General features: G+C 39.2%; 1 protein-coding gene across 5 annotated transcripts in view; it reads right to left on the reverse strand.

Moving 5' to 3' along the window:
• Positions 1-3,927: 3,927 nt before the first annotated feature.
• The window catches only part of tcf12 (transcription factor 12), an 82,512-nt gene continuing 59,827 nt past the window's right edge, over positions 3,928-26,612 (reverse strand). For 3 of the 5 annotated variants that reach the window (XM_028582422.1, XM_028582414.1, XM_028582438.1), the window contains 12 exons: positions 23,541-23,640; positions 22,867-23,006; positions 22,348-22,489; positions 22,092-22,156; positions 18,744-18,888; positions 14,734-14,807; positions 11,984-12,175; positions 9,288-9,402; positions 9,012-9,174; positions 7,620-7,864; positions 6,946-7,099; positions 3,928-6,329 (listed from right to left, as the gene is read on the reverse strand). In XM_028582422.1, the coding sequence (XP_028438223.1) occupies positions 6,957-7,099; positions 7,620-7,864; positions 9,012-9,174; positions 9,288-9,402; positions 11,984-12,175; positions 14,734-14,807; positions 18,744-18,888; positions 22,092-22,156; positions 22,348-22,489; positions 22,867-23,006; positions 23,541-23,640 (1,524 nt within the window). In that variant the 3' untranslated portion in view covers positions 3,928-6,329; positions 6,946-6,956. The remainder of the gene's footprint in view (positions 6,330-6,945; positions 7,100-7,619; positions 7,865-9,011; positions 9,175-9,287; positions 9,403-11,983; positions 12,176-14,733; positions 14,808-18,743; positions 18,889-22,091; positions 22,157-22,347; positions 22,490-22,866; positions 23,007-23,540; positions 23,641-26,612) is intronic. The other 2 variants (XM_028582432.1, XM_028582447.1) reach the window with 1 other exon arrangement.

The raw sequence follows: 26,612 nt of genomic DNA on the forward strand, positions 1-26,612 counted from the left end.
TGTCGGCAATCGGCAGAGACCCGCGCAGCACCGCAGTCCTTAATCTGAGCTCTGTGCCACTGTGCTTGGTTACAGCAGCACACAATGACAGCTCTGTTCTCCGCTGAGGTGCCACAGCTGGGACCTCTGGGCATGCAGTACATAGCTCAGTCTTACCCCCTGGAGGCTTTCCAGCAGCAAATCAACCTAACTTACATGCACCAGAGATGTCATAGAGGCACACGTTTAGCTCTTTCGATTTCATCTTTTACGTTTATGCGTTTATGACAGGACAAATGGTGAAAAAAGTTGATGTGAATTTAACCAGCTCTGCACCAGTGTAACAGGCAAAAGCCAACACAATGTAATTCCCCACTCTCAGTCTGTTGAAATTGTTTAAGATTGAATGATGACACCACATTTATAGGTTTGATTTCTAACAATGAGGCAGCTTACAGAAATTCGGTTTCATCCCTGGTGGACTGGTGTGCAGCCAACAACTTGGAGCTGAATGTTTCCAAAACAACAAAAGTAGTTATGGACCTCCATAAGTTAATCGATGGTCAGAAAATTCAACAGGTGGAAAACTACTAATCATTGGATGTAATCGTTAAATTCCTCTTCTTTTTTCTTCTTTTAAGCGAAGACTTTTTTTTCTTTTTAGGACAGCTGAACAAGTTTTCCATATCACAGGAAGGTATCATGCAATTTTAACATATTGGTATTGAGAGAATCCTCACTTCCGATTAACTGTGTATGTGTGCAACGCCTCAGCACAAGACTGGACAAAGTGGTGCAAACTGCAAAAATCAAGAGCCTGGAAAAAAGGAACACAAGATTCTTTAAGACTCCTCTCACCCCACTCCTTTTAACTTTCCCCTTCTTTTTTATACACTGAAAAATATCAGAACTGGGTTCAGCAACAGCACTTAACCAAAAGTTGTTTGCATCCTGAACTCCAAAATTACCAATGTGCTGTTATTATTCTTGTCCAAAAGACACTGTAATTGTATCATGGACATATTATGAGACAATGGGCCCCTGGGCACAGACATCTAGAAGGCTCATCCACCTCTCCAGGAGCAAGACATCCATATTGAAAGAGATGCTTCTTTTTGTGTATCTTTCAATGACATTTGGCAGGTGAACCAAAACTCTCAGGTAGGCCTACTGCTATTGGTTCTAAAACTGCACCCAAACTACTAATTAGTTCACACTAGAGATGAAAAGAAGCTGTATGACTCCTTACCAAAGCTTCCTGCAACGACAAAACTCCTCTACACAGATATCTATCTATAAATCGGGATATCTCTGTGCTTGTGTCCCCACACATGCGCAGTACAGCAGCGGGGGTGAGGAGTTGCTGAATCCCTACAAGGCTCATTGATTGCGGTTCACCGGCTACAGGTGTCTTGCCAAAAACTGATCTCCAGCACGTTGTTTTGTTGCGCACATTTTTCCGGCCATTCTGCGCGCTGCTCAGCCGGGTAACCTTGCTTCTACCGCCCGGGCCACATTGCCTAAAACTACCACGATATGTGACTGCTACACGAAAAAAAGGGTTGAATCTCTGAATGAGCCCCAGCCGAACCGCGCCTGATTAAACCTACAACATGTGTTACAGGTTGAGTTTTATAGAAAACAAATTAAACAAAAACACACATTCACGAGGAGCTTTACTGATGCCATATAAAACCGCCTGTGACCAAACAGTGCAAGTTCTGCTTTCAAATGTTTAGTTAAAGTAAAAAGAGAGGCATTATCAGCACACTGTACTTCAAGGTGGAGATTTTTAACTGTAATATAATGTTGGATAGTTTAACGCATCATATTTCAATGGTGGTATTTTGTGAGTAGAATCTGAATGCAACGTTCTCTGTCATGTAAATATACATTTTTCTACAGTAAGTCAGTAGTATGGGCCTACAGTTGCATATTAAGTGCATTGGGGGCCTTCTGTAAGTTATTTCGGAGTACAGTGGTTCTGGAGAAAGCTGCAGGCACCAATACAGGCCCATATTCCAAACGGGCATGTTTTGAACAGGCACTGCACTAGTTATACTAAATGCAACAGCACAGTAAACAAAGTATTATAGGAAACATAAGAAAGCCTGAGATGCAGGTTCTAACCCTTTTCTAAAGCTGAGCTGTTTTGTTGTTTTGGTTGTAATTGTGTACAAATTATAGGTAGAATGGGAATGTCTTTAAAGAAAAGCTTATTTCAAACCCATGTAGTTATTTATTCCAAAAATCTGAAACAGCTTAGTGGAGAGAAGACAAGAAGCATGTGTAGTGCAGCGTGCATCCTGAAATTAGTAGAGAGGCGGAGGATCTTACTGTTCGGAGCAGGAGGAGCAGCAGGCTCTTTGGTCTGGATTCAAGGATGTGAGCCAAGGACTCTCTGTCAGCTGGCCCAGCAGCCATGACAGGAAGTCAGCCTTCAGACATGGTGGTCCCACTCCTACAGAAAACATACATCACCACCACCAGCCCAACACACTCACACGTTTCTCCCTGCAGAGAATACTGAAAAATGACATGTCATGATTTAGGTTGCATCACTGAGCTCACCACAGGCAGAACAGCAGTCAGCAGTTTTCCTCCGAGTGTCACCTCTGTCAGAAAACTGAACTGGGACCAGACCTCTCAAGACGTGATGAGCGCTCACATCTGCACGAGGATAATTCTGTGCAGATGTACGGTGGTCTGAGATTTACAGCACAACAGTCCTCCAGATTTAGAGCAGCATGCAACACTTTGGGGATTTATTAATATCAGTCAAAGTGAAGGACGTTTATTAGGCAATACAGGTTTGTTCTTTTCATAATGGCTACTTCAATTTCATGCCTGCACTTTGGTTTCAGTTAATCTATTTGTTGTTATTTATTTGAATGTTTTTTTCTCTGCATGTCAAAACAAATTGTAAAAAATATCCCATTTTGAAATGCACACCCAGTGAAATGAACTTTACCAAAGTTCCTAAAAATATACATTCATATTTAATTTAAATATATAAAGATGAAATACGTGTTCAAAATATTAATTTAATTTCCCTTGTTAAATTAAGCATTGCGTTAGACACGGAAGTCATATGCCCAGTGCCCACTAATTGAATTATCGTTCCCACCAGTCACAACCAATCACAGCCATTTTTCACATCAGGCGGTCCATTTAAATGTCTCCCTATTTCTCACTGCTTCCTGCTACTCCGACACCGCTGATGCTGGCAAAGCTTGCCTCCACCAGCCCAGCCTCCACCTTCCTGATTTAGAGTGACATCATAACTTAAGTCTAAAATTGTTTTAATGTCTTTGAATGGGCCCACTCTTGTGTACAGGGGGGGGGGGGTTGGGGGGTCTCTGCAGCGTGCTCCCTGATCAGCTTAACATGCTGCTTGGCTGATCCAGGGAGCATCATTAGAACAGAGCCTTCATCGCCAAGTAAAACTGTGTTTCCATTTGTTGCAATAAATGGTTAAATCTATGACGAGAGTGTTCCTGACTGAACAAATATGTGTTCATTTCCTTTTTTGCTGGAGTGGATTTCATACAGAATGTGTGGCTCTAGCTCTTCTTATTCATCCTGCGTAAATCTAAATGTAAAAAAAAAAAAGTAGGACCACAGCACATGTACAGTACACTACTATCACACTTTATTAAAAAATAGAAACATATATTCATAGTACTTTTCATACAGACTGCAATGGCCCACTGGTACGGTTTTCAAAAATGAGTTACATACTATTAAACACTCATTTGGCCTAAATCCACTGTAGGAATGTCTTATAAGAAAGTCTAAATGAACCCCCATGTTTCTGAGCTCATCCCACTTCATCCTTCCTTCGCCTTTTCATAAAATAAAACTTTATGGAGAGGAGAAAAAACAAATGTGGAGCAGTTAACAGAAACAAATGTGTTTGCTCAGTGAGAGAAATAAATGCACATACAATTGAGTTTAAAAAAAGATGGCACATTTATTGCAACATAAATGTTATATACATTGGGTTTTTCTGTTGGAAAAAGACAGAAAATTCTAATTCTCGTGTTTTTGATGTGCATCAACAATAGCTTTTCATTTGACACAAGAACAAATCTTTTATCAATCGACAACGAGAGACGGAAAAATAAGATGGAGGTCGCACTTTTAAAAATCTGGAGCTCGTACGAAGCCTAGACTACGAGAAACAATTCAGCTATGCTCACGAGATGCCATTTGTAAATGTCTTGTAATAATGGACAGGCTATTGTGAATAACTGTACGTTTTACTATCTAATATAGTAAAATAAAGTAAGAAACTTTTTACTCAAAACTTTTGCTTTCAAAAATCTAGAAAGAGTAATATTTAGAATTCAAGAAATATTCTTAGAGTATTATTGTATAAAAGACTAACTACAGTGAAAAATAAGCCAAATGTTTTTTTTCTTTTGATTTTCTGTTTTTCTCATATATTATACACGGGAAAGCATCTGGAAATACAGCAAAGTCTAACTTGGCAAACAGAGGAGCAAAGAAATACAGGAAGAACAGGAAATTAAAAAAAAGAGAGCAGGAAGTGACATACATTATATCCTCAATCAAAGTCTGCCAATATTAATACAAGCTGAAATACTGAAATACTGAAATGAAGAACAAGGCCACATTCAGTCAGAGATTACACAAATATGGTTTAGGTTGTTTTTTTTTTCTTCACAAAAACGTTTTTAAATCATAAATCTTTTATGTAAACTCTTGTTGTGGCATCCTTTATTCTAATTTAAGTCCCTTTTTTGTACAGAAAATTAATTCTGAAAGCCTTGTTTAAGGTGTGGCTAATGATAGAAGATGATATACAAAGAAATAAAAGGGATACAAAGCAAGTCTTAACACCAAAGACGTAAAGCATGCACACTGATAGGGAAAACAAAATAAAGCCATGAACAATGTCTTCAAACATAAAAGAAGATCCTGTTACGTGTTTTTTGTTCATTGTGCTACGGTTCTAGGATATTCACCAAAATAGATGAAATATCCAGTCTGGCTTATTGTATATTGAATAACATAATAGAAAAATAATTTAGAAGATCTCTCTGCTGACTGAAACCGGACGTTATAATGCTGGATGAAATGACTTGTTACAACACAAATAAGCATAACTGAAATTTTACTCAGAATAACTGCATTTAAAATGTAATGTCTCAAGATATTAACATTAAGAAAATGAAGTGATGTGTAGGCTAGAAGAAAGTGTGGTCGTTTTTTTTAAAAACTAGGTCTTAATCAAGCAATCTTTGATTAGTTGGTGGCAGGAAAATAAAAAAAATCCACTTCTGTGCGGACGTCAGGAGCATGTAACGGTCAGGAGGCTAAACAAAGACAAGAATCTGCAAAAAATTGTCACTGCTTACATTTAACACTATACAAAAAGGGCCCTTTCTTTTAGTTAAGACACTAAAAATACGCAGGGAATGCTCACTACCGAGGAAATAAAAAACACAACTACATCTGAGCTTTCAGTAAACCTAGAGTTTGCCATTCGTCTGTCACCTTTGTAGACAATTCCGTTAATGCTGACTTAGTAGGGCCGATGATTCAGCTGGTCAGCAGCATAGAAGGTGATCTAAACTACACAGAAACAAACAGGTAGTTTTGGTTACACGTGTGGCCAGTGGCATAATGAATAAAATATAAATATAAATAATATATTATATTATGTTTGTGTTTTTAAATGGGGCGCTTGCATCTTCATTTTCTAACAGCTAATGATCATTTTCAGTTGGAAATAAATATCACTTTGAACTAGCCAATAAATTAATCTTCTCAGTGCCCAAATATTTTCCCCTCATCTCGGACTTGCCAAAGATTTACGAGGGTGGAGTGCTCTGTTTTAATGGTGACATTGGCAAACTATAGATCAACTGAAAAGCTGCATACTTCTCTTTGAAATTACTCAACTTTCCCTTTAGACATACACTTTATAGCTCAATAACATAATAAATAGAAGAAAAAAAACAAACAAAAACAAATTGCTGTTACAATGCATTCGTCAATTCAGTTTAGGCACAAGGCAATATCCACGTAGGGTTGAGAGGAGATTGCGAAGTCTGATTGTTCAGAAGCAACAACACTTCTTGCAGACGGTGATATGTGCTGGAGATTTTTTTCTTTGTGGGGAGAAATTTGCAGATGGAAACTGGTCACAGGGAGCTGGACACTTGGCTCTTCTTCAATCTTTTTAGGATTGGATTGTGTTAGTCTCGTAGTTTTGCTTCAAGTGGTCTCCTCCGATTGGTGTCACAAACTGTGAGTCCTGTCTGTCACTGGGAAGCAAGGTCACCGACTCAAACGGGACAGAAATGATGTGGATCACTGACCTGGAGAGAGGAAGGGGGAAATCAATCAATCAACAATCACACAAGGTACAACACAACTTCTATCTATACCTTTGGTTCAACGTTATAACAAATGGTTGATTTTAAAGTGCTATTGCTACTACTTCACATATTTATAGAACCCTCTCCTCGTTCCAGTGAGCTTAGTAAAGCTGAAACAACTAGTCAATTAATCCATTCATTTATTGATAGATTAATCCACAACTAACCGATTCATCACTAAAGGCGTTTAATATATAAAAATGACAAACATTATGTAGTTCTAGCTTCTCCAGGAGTAAATATCTGTTGCTTTTATTGGTTTGTTTTATAATAAACTGAATATATTTGGGTTTAGACTGTTGGTTGTTAATTTGATAACAATACCTTAGAATTTAGGAAATTGGGACATTCTTTACCATCTTATATACAAAAAAAAAGTAAATGCAATCCTAAATGTAAAAAAGATTTACAAAACATTCCATCGTTAAGAGAAAGCCATAAGGTAAAAATGACAGACTCTGCTGAGATCTGATTGATAATCATTTGTTTCAGACAATCCGCAGATTAATTAATATTGTAAAAGTGTGTTTTCGTGCAGCCTGTGAGGTGTGAGTACCTGTCTGCTGCTCAGAGGTGGCCCATGGGGTTAGACGCGTCAGTCAGGCCTGGATGGACCCCCGTGTGGGCTTGTTGGGCGTCACCGGAGCCCCCAGACACTTTCTCCTCCTCCCTTCTCTTGAGGCAGGCTGCTTTGGGGTTCAAATTCCGCTCTGTGGGTTCAGAGAGACGGAAATCAAACTTTTCTGCCACTTTCTTTCTCATTTCTTTGAACAAAAATTAGTTAACAATTTGATTTGTTCTTTTTCTTTTTATCATAACAGTGTTTCAGTGAGTGAATTGAGCATTAAGAGGCATTATTGCTAAACAATTATTTACTTACTAACTTTAATATCTAAAAATATAATGCTACAGCAAACTGGATGTCATAAGCCAGCGTATTATCACACTTTAATAGCATCCCAGCAGTTTCTCGACTGGTGTTGTGATATTTTGGCTGAGTAACATATTTGGCAGCTCTGTCGGTGAAATAACTCCCTATAAATCAGTAGTGTAGCTCTGTTTACTGCCATTCTCCTTTCTATAACTCCGTATCCACTCTGGATGTGACACCAAAATGAAATTACTGCCGCCAAGAATCTTATGTGAAGCATTTTAAAGAATTGATTTGATGTGATGTAACATTGACATTTCAGTAATTTGCAACAGTGGTCGGGTAAAGCTTTCACTGACCTCTGACTTGCTGCTCCAGGTTAAGTATGACGGCCACAGCCTGATGGAGGATGAGCAGTTTAGTCTGGGGCTTCTCGCTCTTCAGGTGCAGCTGGCACATGCGACCCAGCTCCTTGAAGGCCTCGTTGATGTCTCGCACCCTCAGGCGTTCACGGGCGTTGTTAGCCATCCTCCTCTCGCGCTCGCGCTCCGCCTTCTGCTCCGGGTTCAGGTCCTCGTCCTCAGTGATACTGTGGGAGAAAGAACTGTTTCAGAGTTAAAATCACATAACAACAAAAACAAACATATGTTGTAACTAAGAAAAATGAAAATAAAAATACCTTATATTTAAAAAAGTTAAATCTCAACAGTCACTTCACTAGGGGAATTGAATTTGAATGCATTTATAGCCGATGTCATTCCTTCTTTAAAATAAACTGATGACCTAAACCTGGATAAAAATAACAAAATAAATTACTAACAGATTATTGTCTTTATTAGTGCGACAACCGCAGAGAGATGACAGGAAAAGAAGCGTGAGAGAGTGAGAGAGATATAAAAGACTGGTCTGTATAGGTCTGTGGTCGAACTCAAACCAGTAAAGCCGGCTGGCTCATGTTAGCCGCCTTTAACCCACAACAGGCCACCAGGGCGCCACGGCCTAAGCAAATGAAAACTAATCTTCATTCAAACAAACAATCTAATGGTTACACGCAGGCGCATCTGAAAATTAGCAACCGATTTGCAATAATGAACTCATTACACTGAAAGACCAGGTGGCAAGCTACATTAAGTACTACTACACTTTGTAAAAACAACATTAAATGTGTCAACTTCATTAACCAAAATGAATGACATGCATTCATGTTAATGACAGCTTATATAGCATAACAAAGATTTACTTTTTGACCTGGGGCAATATGTAATTCAGTCTGCTTCCCTACTTATTGCTGCTGCAAGATTAACAACAAGAACAGGCAGGAGGTTAACTGTCCAGGTTCAACTTATCAGCGTATTTTGTTTGCATGAATATATTGTGGCACTGATCGTAAATTCAGCATTTCAAACCAAAACATTTTTGTTGCGATTCTGCACTGATGTCAAAATCTGTCACGGACAGAAATCCATCATACTGGACAAAAACTTTGAGGTGTGTAGTGAAATTGTCTTCAAAATGATGTAATGCACAGATTAATGTTATTGTTTGGAGACAACATCTCTCTACAACAGGTAGGCTACCGCTCAGGCCTTATCCTGAGAATCACAGGATCAATCCTCAAGATTTGGGTTGGTTTAAACAGATCTAAGTTCAAATAATTATTTTTTCTCACACCTAACCAAACATCAGTTATACCCAAAATGATCTCACTTTTGGAAAATATTTTGTCAGTTTGTGTATCAACACGTTCTTACCTCGTGCGTGTGCCTGCTCTGGGTGTTCGCATTTCTCTTCTGTCGCTCTCATCATCAGACTTGTCATCGGTGGAAAGGTTATCGTTCATTTCATCCTTGTCCTGTTTCTCCACCTTCAGCTCCAGGGTGGCAGGCAAATGTCCAGCCAGGGCTGAAGCAAGACCTGTAGTAGACAATGTAAATGTAAAGGTAAGACCTTATACACAAACTGAGCCATGCCCATATTTGGTCAGCCATATAATGAGTTGATGAGAACGGGGAGGAGGTGCATCAGACCTCTGAAGGTTTCCAATTGGTGGTGGAGTTCTGTGCTGGATGTGGAGGAGCTGACGCTGGGCAGGCCTCCCTGGCTGTTGTTCAGGCCGGCAGCATCGTCAGCGTGGGTACCACCCTGTTGCAACACAGACAGGAATCATTGTCAAGGAAGGAAGAAGACATTCTCTGGAGACGAAGCATAAAACTATACTTTTCAGCAAGAGGAGAGCCTAAATCAGAGGAATCAACTTCAGGTGCCATTGCAGGTAGTCAGTCAGTCAGTCAGATTCTGTATTATGCTAGATTCACACAGGTCAAGGAATATAAGAAAGGTGTTTTCACATGTTTTTTTTGTTAATTAATATTAGATGCTATTTGACAGCATGTATGTATTGAAAGATGTAACTATTCATATGAAAAGCTATTTTTTGCAAACAGAGCATTCAGGGTTTAATATTTGATTCAGCCTGTCATTCCCAACACTGGGGAGTGCTTGGGTGATTTGCTTTAGAGTAGTTTGATGTAGAATGCATAACCAAGGGTAAAAAAAAACACAAAATAAAAGCCACCTTTGTAACAATAGACGGATGAACGATACACTAGGAAAACCTCTTTGCTGCCACATGCTCAGGCCTAGCTCTCTGTAACCACAACCACGACCACGTCTGTTTCTCATGTCTAAAATGAGACAAATGCTCCTGTGTTCTGTTTCAAAAGATGTCAAGCTGAACCCACTCAACAGTCTGAACATTTCCTTCATATTTTGTCCACATTCATAGCATAAAAATGGTCAACTCCCACCTTGTTGTACCACAAAGTCCCTCCTTCCTGAGGTTCACCACATGTTCTGGAGCTATTTAATTTCCCCTCTGAGAACCAGGGAAAGGCGGGGAAATCGTTGCTGAGGGTGGAGGGTGTCCCCTCCTTTTCTTAAAGGAATGTGATCCCCAGTCACTGTTGGCCTCTGTTAACCCCGCCACCCCGAGACCCTCCCCTTCCTCAGCACTACGCTAATCTTTGCTGTGCTCTCAACAGGTGTCCAAACAACTCTTTGTCTGGAGGAGGAGGAGGGAAGCCGGGGCTCTGGCAAGAAAAGAACGCTGCCATTTTTATGGCTAGGCCTGATTACCATACAGCTGAGGAGCTCTATTTGGGTGGAGGCCATGGGTTCAGACACACGTTTCCAACGATTCAGATTTCCTGGGTTGTTAAAAAGAAGGGATGAAAAGGGGTGGAAGGGGTATAGGGTGGGGTGTCAGCCAGAGTAAAAAGCCTGTGGCTGTGCCGTGCCGAGGCTGTTGAGCTCCGTCTGAGGGGACCTCTTCCCACACAGGAAGTGCTGTGTTAGTGCAGACACAGTATGTTCTATCTCACAGTCACAGTCGGTCAACATCAATGCCACAACCCAGCTCTCTGTAACAAATACATCAAACTGAGCTCTTCTGACAACCACAACAAACAGAGACTATTCAGAATATATTAATGTTGACGAAGAAGATTTGAGACCACAGACCAGAGAGGGGCATAAAAAAAATCTTGATTAAAAGTTGGACCAAGCTTTGATGACCGTGCCAACAAAACAAGTGAAATCTTTTTGGTGAAAAATAAACATTAAAATGTCTAAATGAAAATGTGTATTATTCTCTTTTTTGTTGCACAGATATTTATATTGAATATGCGTTTTGTGTCAGCTGGATGCCTGGGGCTGGGTTATCAGGTAAAATATAACAGTACTACAGTTGAAAAAATTGTCGATTAATTGATTAGTCCATTGAAAAATTCATGATCAGCAGCTATTTAGATTATTATTGTTTAAGTCACTTTACAAGCTAAAATGCCAAATATTCCAGTTTCCCAGTTTGTGAGGATATGCTGTTTTTTTTATGTGACAGTGAACTAAAAATGTTGGGGTTGACTGGATAAAACAAGCAATATGACAACGTTATCTTCGACTTAAGGAAGTTGTAAGTTTTACAGACAGAACAAATACTTTTGTATCGCTTTACTTCTGGAGGTAATATCTAACTTAATATTAATCATGGGAGGATATTATTTTCATTAATAAAATAAAAATGTAACATATTGTTGAATGTGTTTATGTTGAATTGTCTATGACTTTTTCTCTCATCATTTGCATACAGTATCTTTCAAGAAAAGTAATCTAAACTCTTTAGAACTGATGGTTAAGTTTAATGTGTGTGAAATTATTTCCAATCACCTCTGGATTACAGTTGGATGAGCCGCCGCATTTTAATTTCCACTGCAGATGTGCCAAATCTCTTTGCTCTTTAGAATGAAATACCTCGGATGGAGGATGGCTGAACACATCATGAGTTATACTCAGACCTGCATTCTCCCGTTTCTCAAGAGGTTTAGTGCAACACACAAACACGTCCTACACCAAAACACATAATCACTCCATTACGCCTGTTTTTCTCATTTCTCTTTTACCCGGGTGTATACAGCCGCTCTCAGGAGCAAGGTGAGCCTCAGGCCAGCCATGACACTTATGGAAAATATGTCAGTATAAATTCAACTGTCCATGTGTGGAAAATGGCTAGTTTTTACACATGGCAGCAGGCCTGTTTTGAACAGGAGATTTGTGAAGTTTAACAAATAACATGTAGGAATACACCAATATTTTCTCCCTCACTTCATGAAATATCCTAAATGCACATAAAATTAAAGATCTAAACATTTATATGAAGTTCTCATACCATCGCTGCTGTCCGACTTGGAACCAATGCAGAGGCAGGGAAGTTTGCTCCAAGGGCTGCTATTGGCCCATTTTGTGCCTGTCCCAGCAGACTGTGTATGTCGCTGGGCAGACTGGCAGTGGAGCCCACTGCATGGTTCCTCAGAACAAGGATTGCATCATCCAGTCTGTCCAGACGATCCTCCATTCGAGACTGGGAGGACCAGAGAGGTTGAAGAGTGAAGAGTTAGGGAAAGGGAAAAGAGAGGAAAAGAAGGACAGAGCAGCTTAGTATAAGCACATTAGGACAAAAATTGAAAAAACACTGATTGTATGGTGTGGACTTAAAAAGAAAAAGAAAAGGTCTGAAACACAAGATAAAGAAGGCAATTCAAATGCAAGATCAATTGAGCCGTTTAAGCTTGAGTTGTAAAAGTCAACAAATGCTTTTATTTCAGATCAACTGAATAAAGGACAGATGCACATCAGGAGTGCTTCAACAATTACAATTTAGAATATAACATTTAAGCACAACTTAAGCTGATTACTGCAAGCTGGAGCGGCTAAAACATAACACGATAATATGGCAACAAAGGCAATAAAAATGAAACTGCATTTCACTGTGAGGTATGTGGACTACAAGTCCAACAAAAAAAATGAACAAAGACGTATGGAACAAGTAATGAGTAAAGACTCTATCTGATGAGTACCTCGCAGACATCCTTTAAGAAAGACATGGCATCCTGGAGATGCTCATGTAACTGCTGATGAACTCTGTTTTTCTGGCAAAGTCAAATAAGAATAAGACAGGATTATGAAAAAGATCAGCATCTATAAATACTGGAAACACACTGTGGATAGAGATTCTTTTTCTAAAGAGACACAGACAAGAAGGGCAAGATTTGGAAGGAAGCACACAGATGCTGACCATTCATTTTGTAAGGATGTTTGCACATTTAATAACCCCTTCTACAGTATTAACGATAAGTTCACATCCTCCACATTTTATTAAATACAAAATGCGTTTCTTTACACTATTGGCTCCAAAGTTTTGCGTATAATTTCTCTGTTGAAATAAATGTCATTGTTGGTAAAAGCTGCCTTCTCCATTGTCCAGTATCAGCATTGAGTGATGACAGTGATAATTATGACGCATAAAGTTATGCATTGTTATAGTCATTATATCCAGCTTTCCCAATACTCAAATAATATGAAGCCAGCTATTTTACAGAAATCAATACAGATAAGACTTAACCTAATAAAAACATATTCACTCACAAGATGTCATTTTGACTGTAATCTGAATCCTAAACTTGCATGTTTAGAAAGTTGTTCATCACTGTTCTTAGAACTAGGATTGAAGTGTTCCAAATTCTCAAGTAGTTGTTGACTCAACTATCAGGGAACTGTGCACATGCTTTTATCTTGAACAAATCCTGAGATTATGTCATCATTTGAGCTGCCGCCAGTGGAATTATTCATTCATTAAAAACTGTAACATAGTCATTGGGCATAAAGGTTAAGCATTTTTCAGACTCAATGTTTTAAATTTTTACAGCTTAGACTTGAAAAATATAAAGTGATAAGTGACTTTCAGACAGAGGTTATGGCCCCAAACATCCAAAAGTTGTTGTTTTTCTACCAGCGTTTCCATCACTGGCAAGCTTTTTAAACAGCTTGCCAGAAAGATAGGTTTTTTTATACTGAAAAGTCTCAGACTACTAATGTTATTTGCCACTAACAAAAAAACTATCTCTTACTACTGCAGGTCTACAAGTCAAAGAAACCTATAAGATACAACATTAAATATATAAAGCTATAAGCACTACCTACAGCAGTGCTGCGTTTATGTTACACATCATATCAAACAGGACATGAATTGAATGTTTTTGCCACATCACTTTTATCAGCAGCAGCTAATTTTCAGGTTATCTGATTTCATTCACTTGCATTGTTAGCTTAACTTGTGTCCTCTCACTTATCTTTGGTGGCCATGAAGAGACAAAACAATGCTGGAGGCAGAGTGGGAGGAAACATCTACATTGTGGCTGTTTGAATGGGACTATGTGATAAGATTGCAACTGGAATGATTTTCACCTTTAAAAGTCGTGTTCTGTATTTTGAGCTATTTTAAACAATAAAATGTGTTTAAAATGTGGATTATGCAGCATCAAATCTTTAAAATGTATTACAATTTTTATCCTGTTTAAATTTAAATTTTTCTTTTTTAGAAATTTATTATAAATGATTGTAAATTGTATTGCTTTGACGTAGACCATGGTCTGTATGTTTTGTTGTTTTTTTTTGTATTATTTGTCTTTATTGCTACATTTCTGCTGTTTGTACTTCTGTTATAATAATCTATTATAATTCAACACTTTCCTTCATAATAAACCGGCAAACAGAAAATGGAAATTCATGACATTTTGCATCAGGTAGAAGGCTGGATGAAAGGTGATCTGTAGCTCTGGTCTCATGGCAGCGAAGGAATCCTGGAGAAGTTGATCAGCAAACAGCTGCCACCCCTACACAAGCCCCCTAAACTAAACCCAACCCCCAACTGTCATCTCTGTCCTGGCCCACGGAGTAGAGGACAGATGGCAAGCCCCAAGGGACAGGTATTGTTCAGTTTGGTTATTCCTCTACCCCCACCTTCCTCAGCAAAACATTTGTCGGACAGGAATCTCCCTGTAATGCTAGCTCAATCCTTCACGGGTAACTTATCCAAAGTGAGCAACCATCATGTAAGACGGAGACAGACAGGGAGCTTACCAGTGAATGAAGGGAGTTCTCATAATTTGGAGAGGAGGGGCTCTGTCCACCAGTGCGGGGCCACTGGTTGGTACCTGATAAAGAGAGGAAGAGATGTAGCGGAGGTCAGCATTAGCAATCCTCTGATTCAGTATCCTATCAATATGCCTAATAGCTGTATCCTGCTCCACTGGGTACACCAATACAAAAGCTAACTGACACACACAATAACAGGCAGTCATAACACACTGACATCCTGATTTTCTGGTTTGTTGTTGTTCTATGTGGGATATTTTTATCTTTTAGGGCTCAATTGCGTCATTTCCTGATGGCTGGACTGCATCCTGACACATGAGCCAGCGGAGGCTTTGTCTAATACCCATTTCCACCCTGAAATGTACGCTGCATCAATAAGCAAAGCAGTGAGAGGCTGGAGAACAATATAAGAGATCTGATTTTAGACTGTTTTCCTTTACACTTCCTCTTTCCCAGAAATGTTTAAGTCTCAAAACACATCAGAGGGATCCAAAATGCAGTGTGGATAAATAGTGTTTTGGCTCATGGCTTTCATCAGTGTTCTTGATGAATATGCCAAGCATCTGGATTCAAGTTCATAATCTTCCACTACAATGTTGCAGAGTTATCTTTCTCTTTAGTTTTCTGTCAGTCAAACATCCATTTGACCGATGATGTAGTGGTAGTACAGTCAGTTCGTGTCCATGTATTTTCCAGCATACACATCTGGAAATATCTGAGCGTCATTCATACTAATATGACCCATGAAGCCGAATCTACTGCTGCAATTTTCTTCTTTTCATTCCAAATGAAAAATCATGAATTTTAATCATGTAATCTACATATAGAGAAACTTAAGATACTCTGCAATAGAGATAACAATTTACCTTTGGTTGGAAGAAGCTCACTGTGCGTTTTGTACATGTATTTGAGCCAAAAAATAAAATCTACGTGCCAGTACAGGAAAGCAAATCAAGCTGATTTGATCCGGTGTAAATTAGTGCTAAAGTAAAAGGAATCCACATCTGCTCATTACATTTCCAGTTCTATGTTTCTTTCTTTCTCTCTTTCTAAAGCACAATCATCCAAGGAACCCACCTACCATGTGCAACAGGAGGCACTGCATTATACAATCAAATAACCTAAATGGACTTTGACAATAATGAACCTTCCCAGGTTATTCACAGGATAGGATGTCTCTGGACCATTCCAGTTTAGTGCTTCTCTGGTGTCTATTATGGTGGAGGGATGCCAAACCCAGCCTACATCCTGGTGAATGGATTCCAGTGTGAAACACTCTTCAGATGGCGACTTTGTTTTGGTTATCTATCCTTTAGGGTGAATCTACAAACTCCTCCTTTTTATAATAGCAAGGCAATAAAACATGCAGACCAGGATGAGTGGAAGCATTTACAGTATAGCAGAGGGGGCCTGGGGAATGCTGACTGTGATCAAATGTTATCTTTTCTTAATTTAAATAGTAATTAAAACGCTACAATGGTTTGAATGGCATTCTGAGTTCCACGTGTGAGTAGACTGATGCAATATTTGCACTCCTAATTGTTCACTGTTTCTTTTTACAAATCAAGGCCTGTGGTCAGACTAAACATAATAATAAACCACTGAACTTAACACTATGGCTTTTTAAAGCAGGACAATTACACTGACAGACAAACACAAGAAACAACACACCTCCCTCAAGCTCAGGAAAAAGTTTAAAACGTGTTTTTCCATTAAATCCTTCCAATGAAATGTCTCACTAAACTTCTCCACATGACTTTTCATGTTTCTTTCCTCTCGCAGCGTTGGCTAAATCAGACTTTAATTAAAAGACTATTAAAAGTGACTTTGGAAGAGGAAATGAAAAATCCCCTGTTCTGCTTCAGCTTTCTCCCAGGTGAGTGAGACAGACACTCCACATGAGCCTCTGCTGGCTGGCGGCTATGAAAAATTAGCCCGGGCTTTGGTTCCCACGTGCACCAGAGAGGGCTAATTGAACAAACCAGTCTTGAGTAATGTGCTGTATATTGGTGTAATCCTAATGATGAATGGATTTTCAACAGCGAGCCAAATTTTGGGCCAATTTCAAAGTATCCCTCTTTTTCTAACCCCAGAGGCGTAATAAGGGTGAATAATTAGCGAAACCATATCCATTTCCTATAATACTAGATGTATTCATCTTGCAGCATGTATTTTATGTCTCACATATATATGAATCGCATTAATAAAAAAACACTGAACCTGTATACTTATATTCATTTTTTTTCCTATCATAAAAAAATATCTAGTAACATCACATACTGTTGTAATATAATAGCATCCGTTCAATTTATGAACATATTACATGATAAACTAGACTGTAAATTCTATTGTTATGCTGCCATGTGTGGCATGCTGTACTGTAAATAGGTCAAAAGGGAGGATCTCCCTATGTGAGGCCATCATAGCCCTGATCATCAGCTGAGTCACAGCCACCCTCCTTCACCCACTGGCAGATAAACGAGGCCTTTTGCCGCCTGGTCTGGGTGTATGTGTGTTGGGAGGAACAGCTGTCCAAGGGGCAGGGCAACAGCTGAGGATGAGGGGGGCATACGTAGAGACAGCTGTCGTCACTCCATTACCGCACATGACACAACTGCCTGCTAAAACAACACGCTGGGCTTTCCCCTCTCCCCTGATTCACTTTCCATTTCTCTCTCACCTCTGTCAACACGTCTGACATATTCTTCTTATACACGTCTCTTTTTACGTTAAAAACCCAGTATGTCAAAAACAGGAACCGTCTTTTTTAGGTTCTCTCAACTCTGGGTTGAAAGACGGGCTATGCACTGTTTTTTTCCTGTATGTTCCATAATATTAATATAATTCAGGGGGAGGCTTGTCTGTCCATAATCAAAAATCAAGCTGACATAAAAACACAAACAGCCAAGCACTTGTGTGGAAAAACCGGTTTATGTAACAATAAATCTACTCCTAAGAATTTGAGACCCACTTCAAACATTTTCATTACAGGATTTTCAAATTGTTCTGTACCCTAAAAGCCACAGCCATAGTCTTTTTCATCCACACTGTTATTCCAGGGCTTGTCAATAAAACTTAATTTCCATAACTTAAAAACAAAGTCTTGTTTGTATTTCATAACACTTGTCAGCTAAATTTATGAACATGAACAAAGCCCCTCCTAAAAAGCTGAGAGCCAAAACTGGTCTGTGATGTCACCAGGAATCTATGTGGAGCAGCTCTCTCGGTCATGAAAATAAAGTTGTGTAAAATGTCGTGGACACTGGACCAGCAAGTGCAGATGTAACTTGCAACACTGATTTCATGCTTTTAGTATAAATCTGGTACGAAGCATCTCTTCTCTTTGCTTGAGATTAATGTTTGTATTACATGGTCCCAGAAAAATAAATTTTTTAAATACTAAAAATCGTTTTTGTACCTTTTAAAAATACTTGCCAGACTAAACTAAGCTTTCTTTTACAATAGATCCTGTTAAAAAAATGGCATTAACTGTCCTAAACTGCACAGTACAACCACAGTTTGATCTGCTGGCCACAGAGCAGCTCCACTGGAGCGGTTGGGGTAAAGGGCAACTCAGTGGTGGTAATGACTTTCCCCACCCAGATTTTTAACCTGTCGGTCTGGGGATTGAACCGACGACCTCCCGGTCACAAGCTTGCTTTTTTAACCTCTAGGACACCACTGCCAATTAGAGCTCCTTCAACTAAAAGGGGTATTAAATTAAGTTTTAGGGAAATTTCACACTTCACTCTTCTTAGGCTTTTATTAATACAACTAATGCACTGCATAGTAAAAGTAATTAAATTATTAGAAAGTCATATTCATGAAAGCCTCTAAATTAGTTTAGCTATTCCAGGTTGAGGCCTAGTTCTAACACAATCTGATGTAACTTATAAAGTAGTTTCTGAGAAGTACGTATTCTATTCTACTGTTAATATCTGGTGTAGGTGCATGGTAGGTGTGTACGAGATTAAAATCCAACATTGGTGCTCTACCTTGCCTTCCAGACGGGGTGCCGGCAGCAGTCACCACGGTACCTGCTGAGGCAGCACCTGCTGTGGCTATCAGAGGTGAAGGAGAACCCACAGGTGTTGACGGGTTGGATGGAAAACTACTGCTAGTGTGGTCAGGTGAGTAAATCTGGGGGAGCAGAGAGAAGGAGAGAAAAGTAAAATTCTTCATTAATGCACCATCAGAGCACAAAAAAAAAAAATTTATATATATATATATATATATATATATATATATATATATCTTGCTGGTCACTGTTCTTTATATCTTTAACAGCCGTGTTACCATCTTCCAGCCTAAAATGTATCATTAATTATGGAGATTTTACTGCCAGGGATGTCATAAAAATGCTAAGTATGCATACACATGAATCATTAACAGTGCTCAGAGAAAGGCCTTAACAAAATGAACTATAAACTCTATTGACTTGTATGCCTTTCACCTGTGTCTTGCTTTTGTATCCACTTTGTGGTCAGTGGTGATCACCACCAAGAGTGAATACTGTATATCTTGATAGCACCTTTCATTCTTTTAATTAATGTTGCTGGATTAAAATTTTTGAATAAGAACTTTTAAAAACTGGACTTTTGTTTTATTATCTTATATATAACAGTTGTTCAAGTCAACATGAAGTGTCAATTTATTGAAAAAGGTTTAAACAATAGTATGTGCATGTAACACAAATTACTGCTACACTGACACTTTACTTGGCAAATTAAAATATGTGGTTGGCTTTGTTTAATCTCCCTTATCAAGACAAGAAAAAGAGAATTTTATATAAAATGGACAATGATTGAATAAACATGCAAATACGGAAATGTAACAGGTTGAATTAAGGTCACACTGTTAAGAGGTTGGTGTTGAACTGGCTCCAATTAAATTACAACAAGAGTAAAAAGAGAGTTTTCTGTTTTGGAAAAACAAAATGACTCATATTCTAATAGTTTGTTATAAAACTTGCAGATTTACATGGAAAAGGTTTGTTTTCACTTGTACAGAAAGTCACTCTGTTTATTATTACTCTGTGGTTTCAAAAAGTGCAGACGCCCAACCTGGAAACCCTGTTAAGCCAACAACAGCAAATCTCAAAGGGCTACATTTCAGCTTGCACCAGATATTGTATTGTGGACCATATATCAACATCTAGTATGATTCAAATGCTGTTTATTTTTGCATGTTTCTAAACTCTATGAAGAGGGCAACTGGGGCAAATGCCTTGGTTTTTTGGCACAAGTTAATTTTGAGTTACTAACAGACAATTCACAGTAACTGTATTATTGTGTCAATGCATCCTCTGCTAGGTTACACCGAGGTCAATGAGTTTTAGGATGACATGTCAATCACAACGGAACGAGGAGATTATGTCTTCAAACTACCACAGGGATTTCATCTGTTTAAACAAATGCTGGATTAAAGCACAAACACATCCCTGATTTTCTGTTCCTCCTGTAATAAGAGGATATTGTGCCATAATGGAACCCGTCTCAGTGAACTCAGGGTATTACTGCTGGATCCTGTCTAATTAGCGGAGGGAAAAAACAGCAGATCCACAGAGATTTCTCCTCCAAGTTAAGATCAAATTGAGCTTGCAGGCAACCGTTTGACTTCTGCAGGGATGATAGAATGCACTCATTATTAATAATCTTCTTGTTCAATCTTGATCTCTGGGCTTTAGTTTTTCAATCAACTTGGAGTATCAGGATGGATGTTTCATTGAAGTGTGGAGGAGGGATTGACTGTTAAAAATGGAGGAATGACTATTTATGCTTTTCTATACTGAAATATATCCAAATATTTCTCAGTTTCTCAAAAGCAAGCTGTTTATAACCGTGACGTCTGACCCGACAATATATATGACTTTCTATTCTTCTCACTCACTGGCTACTAACGCTTCATTCAAAGTGAAACATGGCTCATTTTACTGGAATAAATGAAAGCTCCGCCTCATCATCAGTCACGCTCCCGCAGGCGGCATGGGGCCAATAAGCACGGCCAATTTAAAAGGGCGGACAACAAAAGCTCTACAAAGGGTGGCCCGTGGAGTTGAGCCACAGCAGTTATAAACTCCCCTGTGCCCCCTGCTCCATCGCCCACCCCCACCCCAGTCCAACCGTGTCCATTTCACTCCAGCTTTGTCATGCTAATAGAATTGAGTCTGCAAATATAAAAGACTTAATTTGTTATTACCATCCCTAAACTCTCATTTTTGTCTAGTGCAAAATATTCTTCCTAAACGTACAGCTTGTGCTAGGGTGTGTGAATTTAAAATTGTTTAAATGTTTAACAGTATCTAAGGAGATTAAATTGTAAGGTTTACAATTGTACAATCAAAAGGCAGAAATGCAAATACAATCCTAGAGGAAAAATATTATTGTTTGTCATTATTTGAGGACATGTCAAGGCTGGGATAAGATAAGTAATGCCACCTTCAAGTTAGGGATACTTTCTACATTTCTATACAATTCAAGACATTTATTTCCATTTTGTTCAGTTTAAAGAGTTACCCTGTGTTTCAGCTCTGTGTTTAGATTAAATGTTAAACCTGTTGATGGTTTCTCCTCAATTTCCATTTTCAATTAATGGGCAAATTTCCATCTTAGGTAAAAAATTGAAGACTGAGTGAAGTTCTTTCCCATTCTACTTATAAATAGTTCCTCTTGTACTGTAAATATGATATGAAGGAGCTTTGGGGCTCAGTTATACAGAACAGAGACCGAATCTCACTGAAACCAATAGATTATCTATCAGCTGATGTGTGCACAACAGGATGCAAGACATATTTCCTTCCATTATATGAGCTACAGCAAATTAAACACTTTGATACTATGATACATTACAGGATGTCACAGATATTCAGGGCTGGTTTTCCAAAATGAAGTGTAATCCACTGGCTTTAGGAGTGTTTTTAATGTACAATTCCCTTTCTTGAATGCTCTTAGTTTAAGCCCACAATTATCCAGGCTTAGCCAAAAACAAGTACAAACATGTCCTCTGGGCTTTTTTTAATCATCAGTCAGTATAGCACTTAATTCTTTGCATGAATACTGAGGTCACCTTCTTTAGAGACAGAAACGGACCATTGTTTTATTTTGCAGAGTAAAGTATGGGTGCATGGGACATTAGCTTCACACCCTGAGAGGAGGTCAGACTTGAGGGGAATAGGCAGAGACTTCTGTGTGGTTGACAGACTGTGTGTTCACATGTGTATGGGTATCCTGGTTATGATCAGGCTTTTAGAGTACGCCGTTTATGTGTTGCACATATAAACCCCATGTCATGGTTTCAAAAATCTGACATGGGGTGAAGTCCAAGTTAAATGTGGTGTAACTCACCGAGGCTAAAGCCTTGCCCAGTGCATCTCCAGTCTGTGAGCTTCCAGTGGCATTACCCCGATTTGCTAAGAAAACACAGAGAGAGGCTTTGTAACAGCAAACTCAGACAAATGATGAGTGGTCACGGTATACAAAGCAGCTGTCTAACTGCCTGCATCACTATTTTTACAGAATGGATGTTCAGCGCTGATTACATCTGGGGCCATTTAATTAGTCATTCTGAGTAGGTAGCTGAACTGTTAACACAAGAACGTACCCATGGCCCCATCGGCTGAGTTGATGGACGGGGTGTGCGCTGCGGTGACAAATGGTGAAGTGCTGGCGTTGCTTCGGCCAAAGCTGGACATGGGAGGAAGACTGGCATTCATGTCGGGGGAGACTGAGTGTGCGGGGTAATTCTGGAAGATATAAAAAAAAAAAACACACATAAACACTCTATTTTCAGTCACATGTGTATGTGTGTGAGAAAGAAAGAGCTTATTTATTCTCTGAATTCTATATTCTCCTTGACATTTCCCAGGCTGTGATGCCCAGCCAGCTGAGGCAGGCAGGCGGAGATCAAACACTGACAAAAAGGGTCAGCAGTGTCTTCACTGATAATAACCAGCAATTTAAGACACACCTACTCCGACTGTGAGCGGGTGAAGGACTGAAAAACAATTGACATGCTGTATGTGCTTACCAATACGTACGTGTGATGCAAGATTAAGTAACTAACAATCATTTATCACCTATTTATATGCTTAGGTATCACCAGCTGAGAGGTGCTGCTTACCAAACGGTCATGTGAGTGCAGGCTGCTGTAGTTTCCTGACTGTGGCATGTGAGATGAAGATCCGGCGAGCATTCCCCCGTAGCCGGGCTGACTGATCCCATTGGACGAGTTCCAAGGGTCAGACGAACTGTGGGTACCATCTAAAAATAATGAATTAATAATTTCAGTATATTATTGTATACAACATGCACTTTAGTTTTGACACAGTGCCAGGCAGTGGCTAACCTCCAACCCTACACTTTAAAACTTGGGGTCCTTTTGCTCTTGGAACTAAAACATGATCCTCATCCTGAACACAGCTGAGATAACACAAAGACAAAAACCAACAAAGAAGTCTGCTCTTCTGTCAGTAACACTGAAATGAATAGTGAACACAGGCTTTATATTACTAAATACGAAACAAAAGCTGGACATAAAAATGTCAGTATTGAAAGTAGTTTGGTACAATATTCTCGCCTTTGGTATTTTGGTATTGTGATAACTGATGAAATGATGACAAATTGACAAATAATGTTCTTAAAAACAAAAACAAGTCCAATGGAAAAAAACACGACTTTAAACTTTACACAGACCTAAATTTGATCTGAAAACACAGACTTTACAAACTCTAGACAAGACTCTAGAATATAAGAATAAGAATAAGAATAAACATAGCAACTTGCTTTTGAACTTACCAAAGAAAGTGCTTGCAAACATACTGCTGGAGGGTTTAGGAGAAGAATAGGAAGGTGAATCTCTGTTGAAGTCTTCCGAGTTTGGAGATGGTGCGTACACCTGCCGTGAGAACATAAATGTTAGTCGAAAGTATTATCAAGCATGATGATGCTGAAACCTATCAAAAGCACGAGCTTTCGAATCTTAATTCATATAAAGTATCACAATTAAGATTTTGGGTATATAAAAAGGTATGTGATCCTACACGCATGAGTAAAAACACATGTGCAGATATGGCCCTAAAACAACAAACACACTTAAAGACTAGCAAGCAATCAAGCTCATGATGCGAGGAGTGGATTATCAGCGGTATTTGCATTTCAGATCAACTCGACCTCTAATGGAAGTATAATGATACACGCTTACATGCATAGACTAAATGCCTGGCAAATTACATCATTCCCAGAGAAGCAGAAATCAAATAAGTGGTACAAAAACTGCCTGCTTTGATTTCTGTATGTTTGTTCCTGCAAGCTGGTGGTGGTACAGTTAAAGGAGAGGCACAATGGGCATGCTGTTGTTCAGCTGTGTGTGTGTGTGTGTGTGTGTGTGTGTGTGTGTGTGTGTGTGTGTGTGTGTGTGTGTGTGTGTGTGTGTGTGTGTCAAGCTAGGTGGGACGATCAAAGAGACTGGAAGCCAAACACCAGTGATGTGGTCCCTGACTTCATCCACTCCAGATGGAGGGAGAAAGGAGAGGTTAAGGGATATTGACAGAGCACGAGGGAGAGAAGGTTTGAACAAATTCTCCCGGCTACAAGACAGGACTGGATGACCCCACCATGGTGTAACACTAATCAGAGCCAGACCTGCCAGCTTGATTCCACCTGCACATTTCCAGGCCGTGTCTCAAACCCAGAAAGATGAATCCCTCGTTTAATAGCCTCACATCGCACTCAGATGTTGGCATCATTACAGCTCACTGGTTGGTTGCGGATGTGATGACGGTCACAAAGGTTGTTTACTCGCTTAAATTGTTTTTATGACACAGCGCTAATGGAAAATATGCCACACAGGCAAAGTATACAGTATAAATTCAATCACTCGCTTGCACACAAAGCACACATGTGAACATAATATCAATACAGAGTGTAGCTGAAGTGCGATTCAGTGCTGTTGGGCTTTGCTGAGTGAGCTGGACTCCAGCATGTTGTTCTCTGGGTATGTAATTAAAGTGCTCTGGGAGGGGTGGAGCTCTCATGGGTCTTCTGGATTACACATGTGCCCAGGGTTGATAGTAGTTCCATGGAGATCTCAAGTTAGCCTCGCAGAGGAGGCCGGGCTTTTGTCTTTTGCCTCTGTCAGACACTCAAAGGGCAGCATATGGCAGCGGATAATGCTAATTGTTCTTTTTACCCTGGGATAACCAGTCAAAGCATTAATAAACAATCCCAAACACTGGGTGCCTCATTCCGCCGGCCTATGGAAGAGAGGGCCCACCTGGGTTTTCTTTTACAAGGCCATTAATTAAAAGCCGTCACTCACACGGATCAGCACACCAACACAGACCTACACCAGTTGTTTGAGCATCAGCAGATTTTTAATAAAAAAATAAAAATAAATTCCCTTCTGTACCCTCTCTCACCAGTGTTCACATATCCTAAACTGAGGCTAGCATAACATGTGTCCTTGTATTACAAGTGTACAACAATAAAATCAGTTAACACCAAAGTTGCATTAAGTTAGCTCCTATTTATGCATCAACACTCATTCACATTAGGGGAAGGTATTGCAGAAAAATTAATAATTGAGACTATCCTTAATGTCTCAATGAAACCCCCCCTCCCATTTCTCCTTAATGTCTCAATGAAACCCCCCCCTCCCATTTCTCCAAGCATACCTGCCTTTGAAGTTCATGTGTCAAGAGACAAGCAGTCAATTTACACTGAGGATGTAACTTAATAACAGGAAAGGAAGGGAAATTTAAAAAATAAAAGGAAAACTGAGGAAAAATCAGGCTAATGGCCAAGAAGATCCAAGAAAAGAGTTCAAAGGCACTCTTAATGGCGTGTCCTGTTTTTGTGCTGTATGTCATTATTTGGAATCGAACCATATCTCTGGGGCATTTTTGTTTCAAGTCCAAATCTAACACTCTTACGAGGCTTAGTATGCACGACAGACACAATGCCTCTTCAAACAACTGCTCCGTTCAGCCTGCTTGGAGGGGCGTTGTTCAATATTTGTGCGTGATACTTGCCAATGCTTTCTGGAAAATAAAGGTCTTAGTATTTTCATGCATTAAACTGTGTCCTTTAAACAAATGTCTTGGGGGAAAAAAGACCAACATTCACTGGTGAGATGTTGTTGATCATTGAAGTTAGTTTGCCATTAGAATGTGTTAAGCAAGATGCAGATGTTGCCAAGGCTATGAGCTCGACAGGAACATTTCACACTTAGTTGGTTGAGTTTGAAAAAACTTCCCTCATAAAAATCTTACTGTCCTAAAATGATATTAGTAATGAAAGGCAATAGGTCACATAAACATATAGAGCTTTTGAAATTATAATTATTCAGAATTTCAAAAACCTGTTTAGTTTACTTTCATGGAACTGGAATATAAATAAAATGCACTCACACGTAAACAAATAAATACTTTAGACTTAAAGATATTTAACAATTTAACATTCAACCGCAGGTGAAAAACAGTTCGCAAATATAAATACAGATTAGAAGAAAATAATAGATTATATAAAAAATGTAAAGATATAAAATATATTTTATTAACCAAAGTCAAAGCACATAAATATGCATGTGGATACTTTAGTTGTCTTATAATAGAAACAGAAGATCCAACATGTTTGGTTTCCTTCTTCTTTAGCAGAGCGGTAAAATATTTTATCCAAGTGCACATTCTGACAGCAGAGCAGCCTGCTGGGAGTCAGGTTCTCTAAAAATAGAGCAACCACACTGCAGAATAACACCTTCCAGTCGTTAATACCACAAGAATTTGGGGTTTGGCATCAATGAACCTCATTAAATACTCACATGTGTGACTGATGTGTACATACTGTATAGAGTATATAATAGACCAACAC

The sequence above is a fragment of the Perca flavescens genome, chromosome 1, assembly GCF_004354835.1.
Source record: "Perca flavescens isolate YP-PL-M2 chromosome 1, PFLA_1.0, whole genome shotgun sequence".
Lineage (NCBI taxonomy): Eukaryota > Metazoa > Chordata > Actinopteri > Perciformes > Percidae > Perca > Perca flavescens.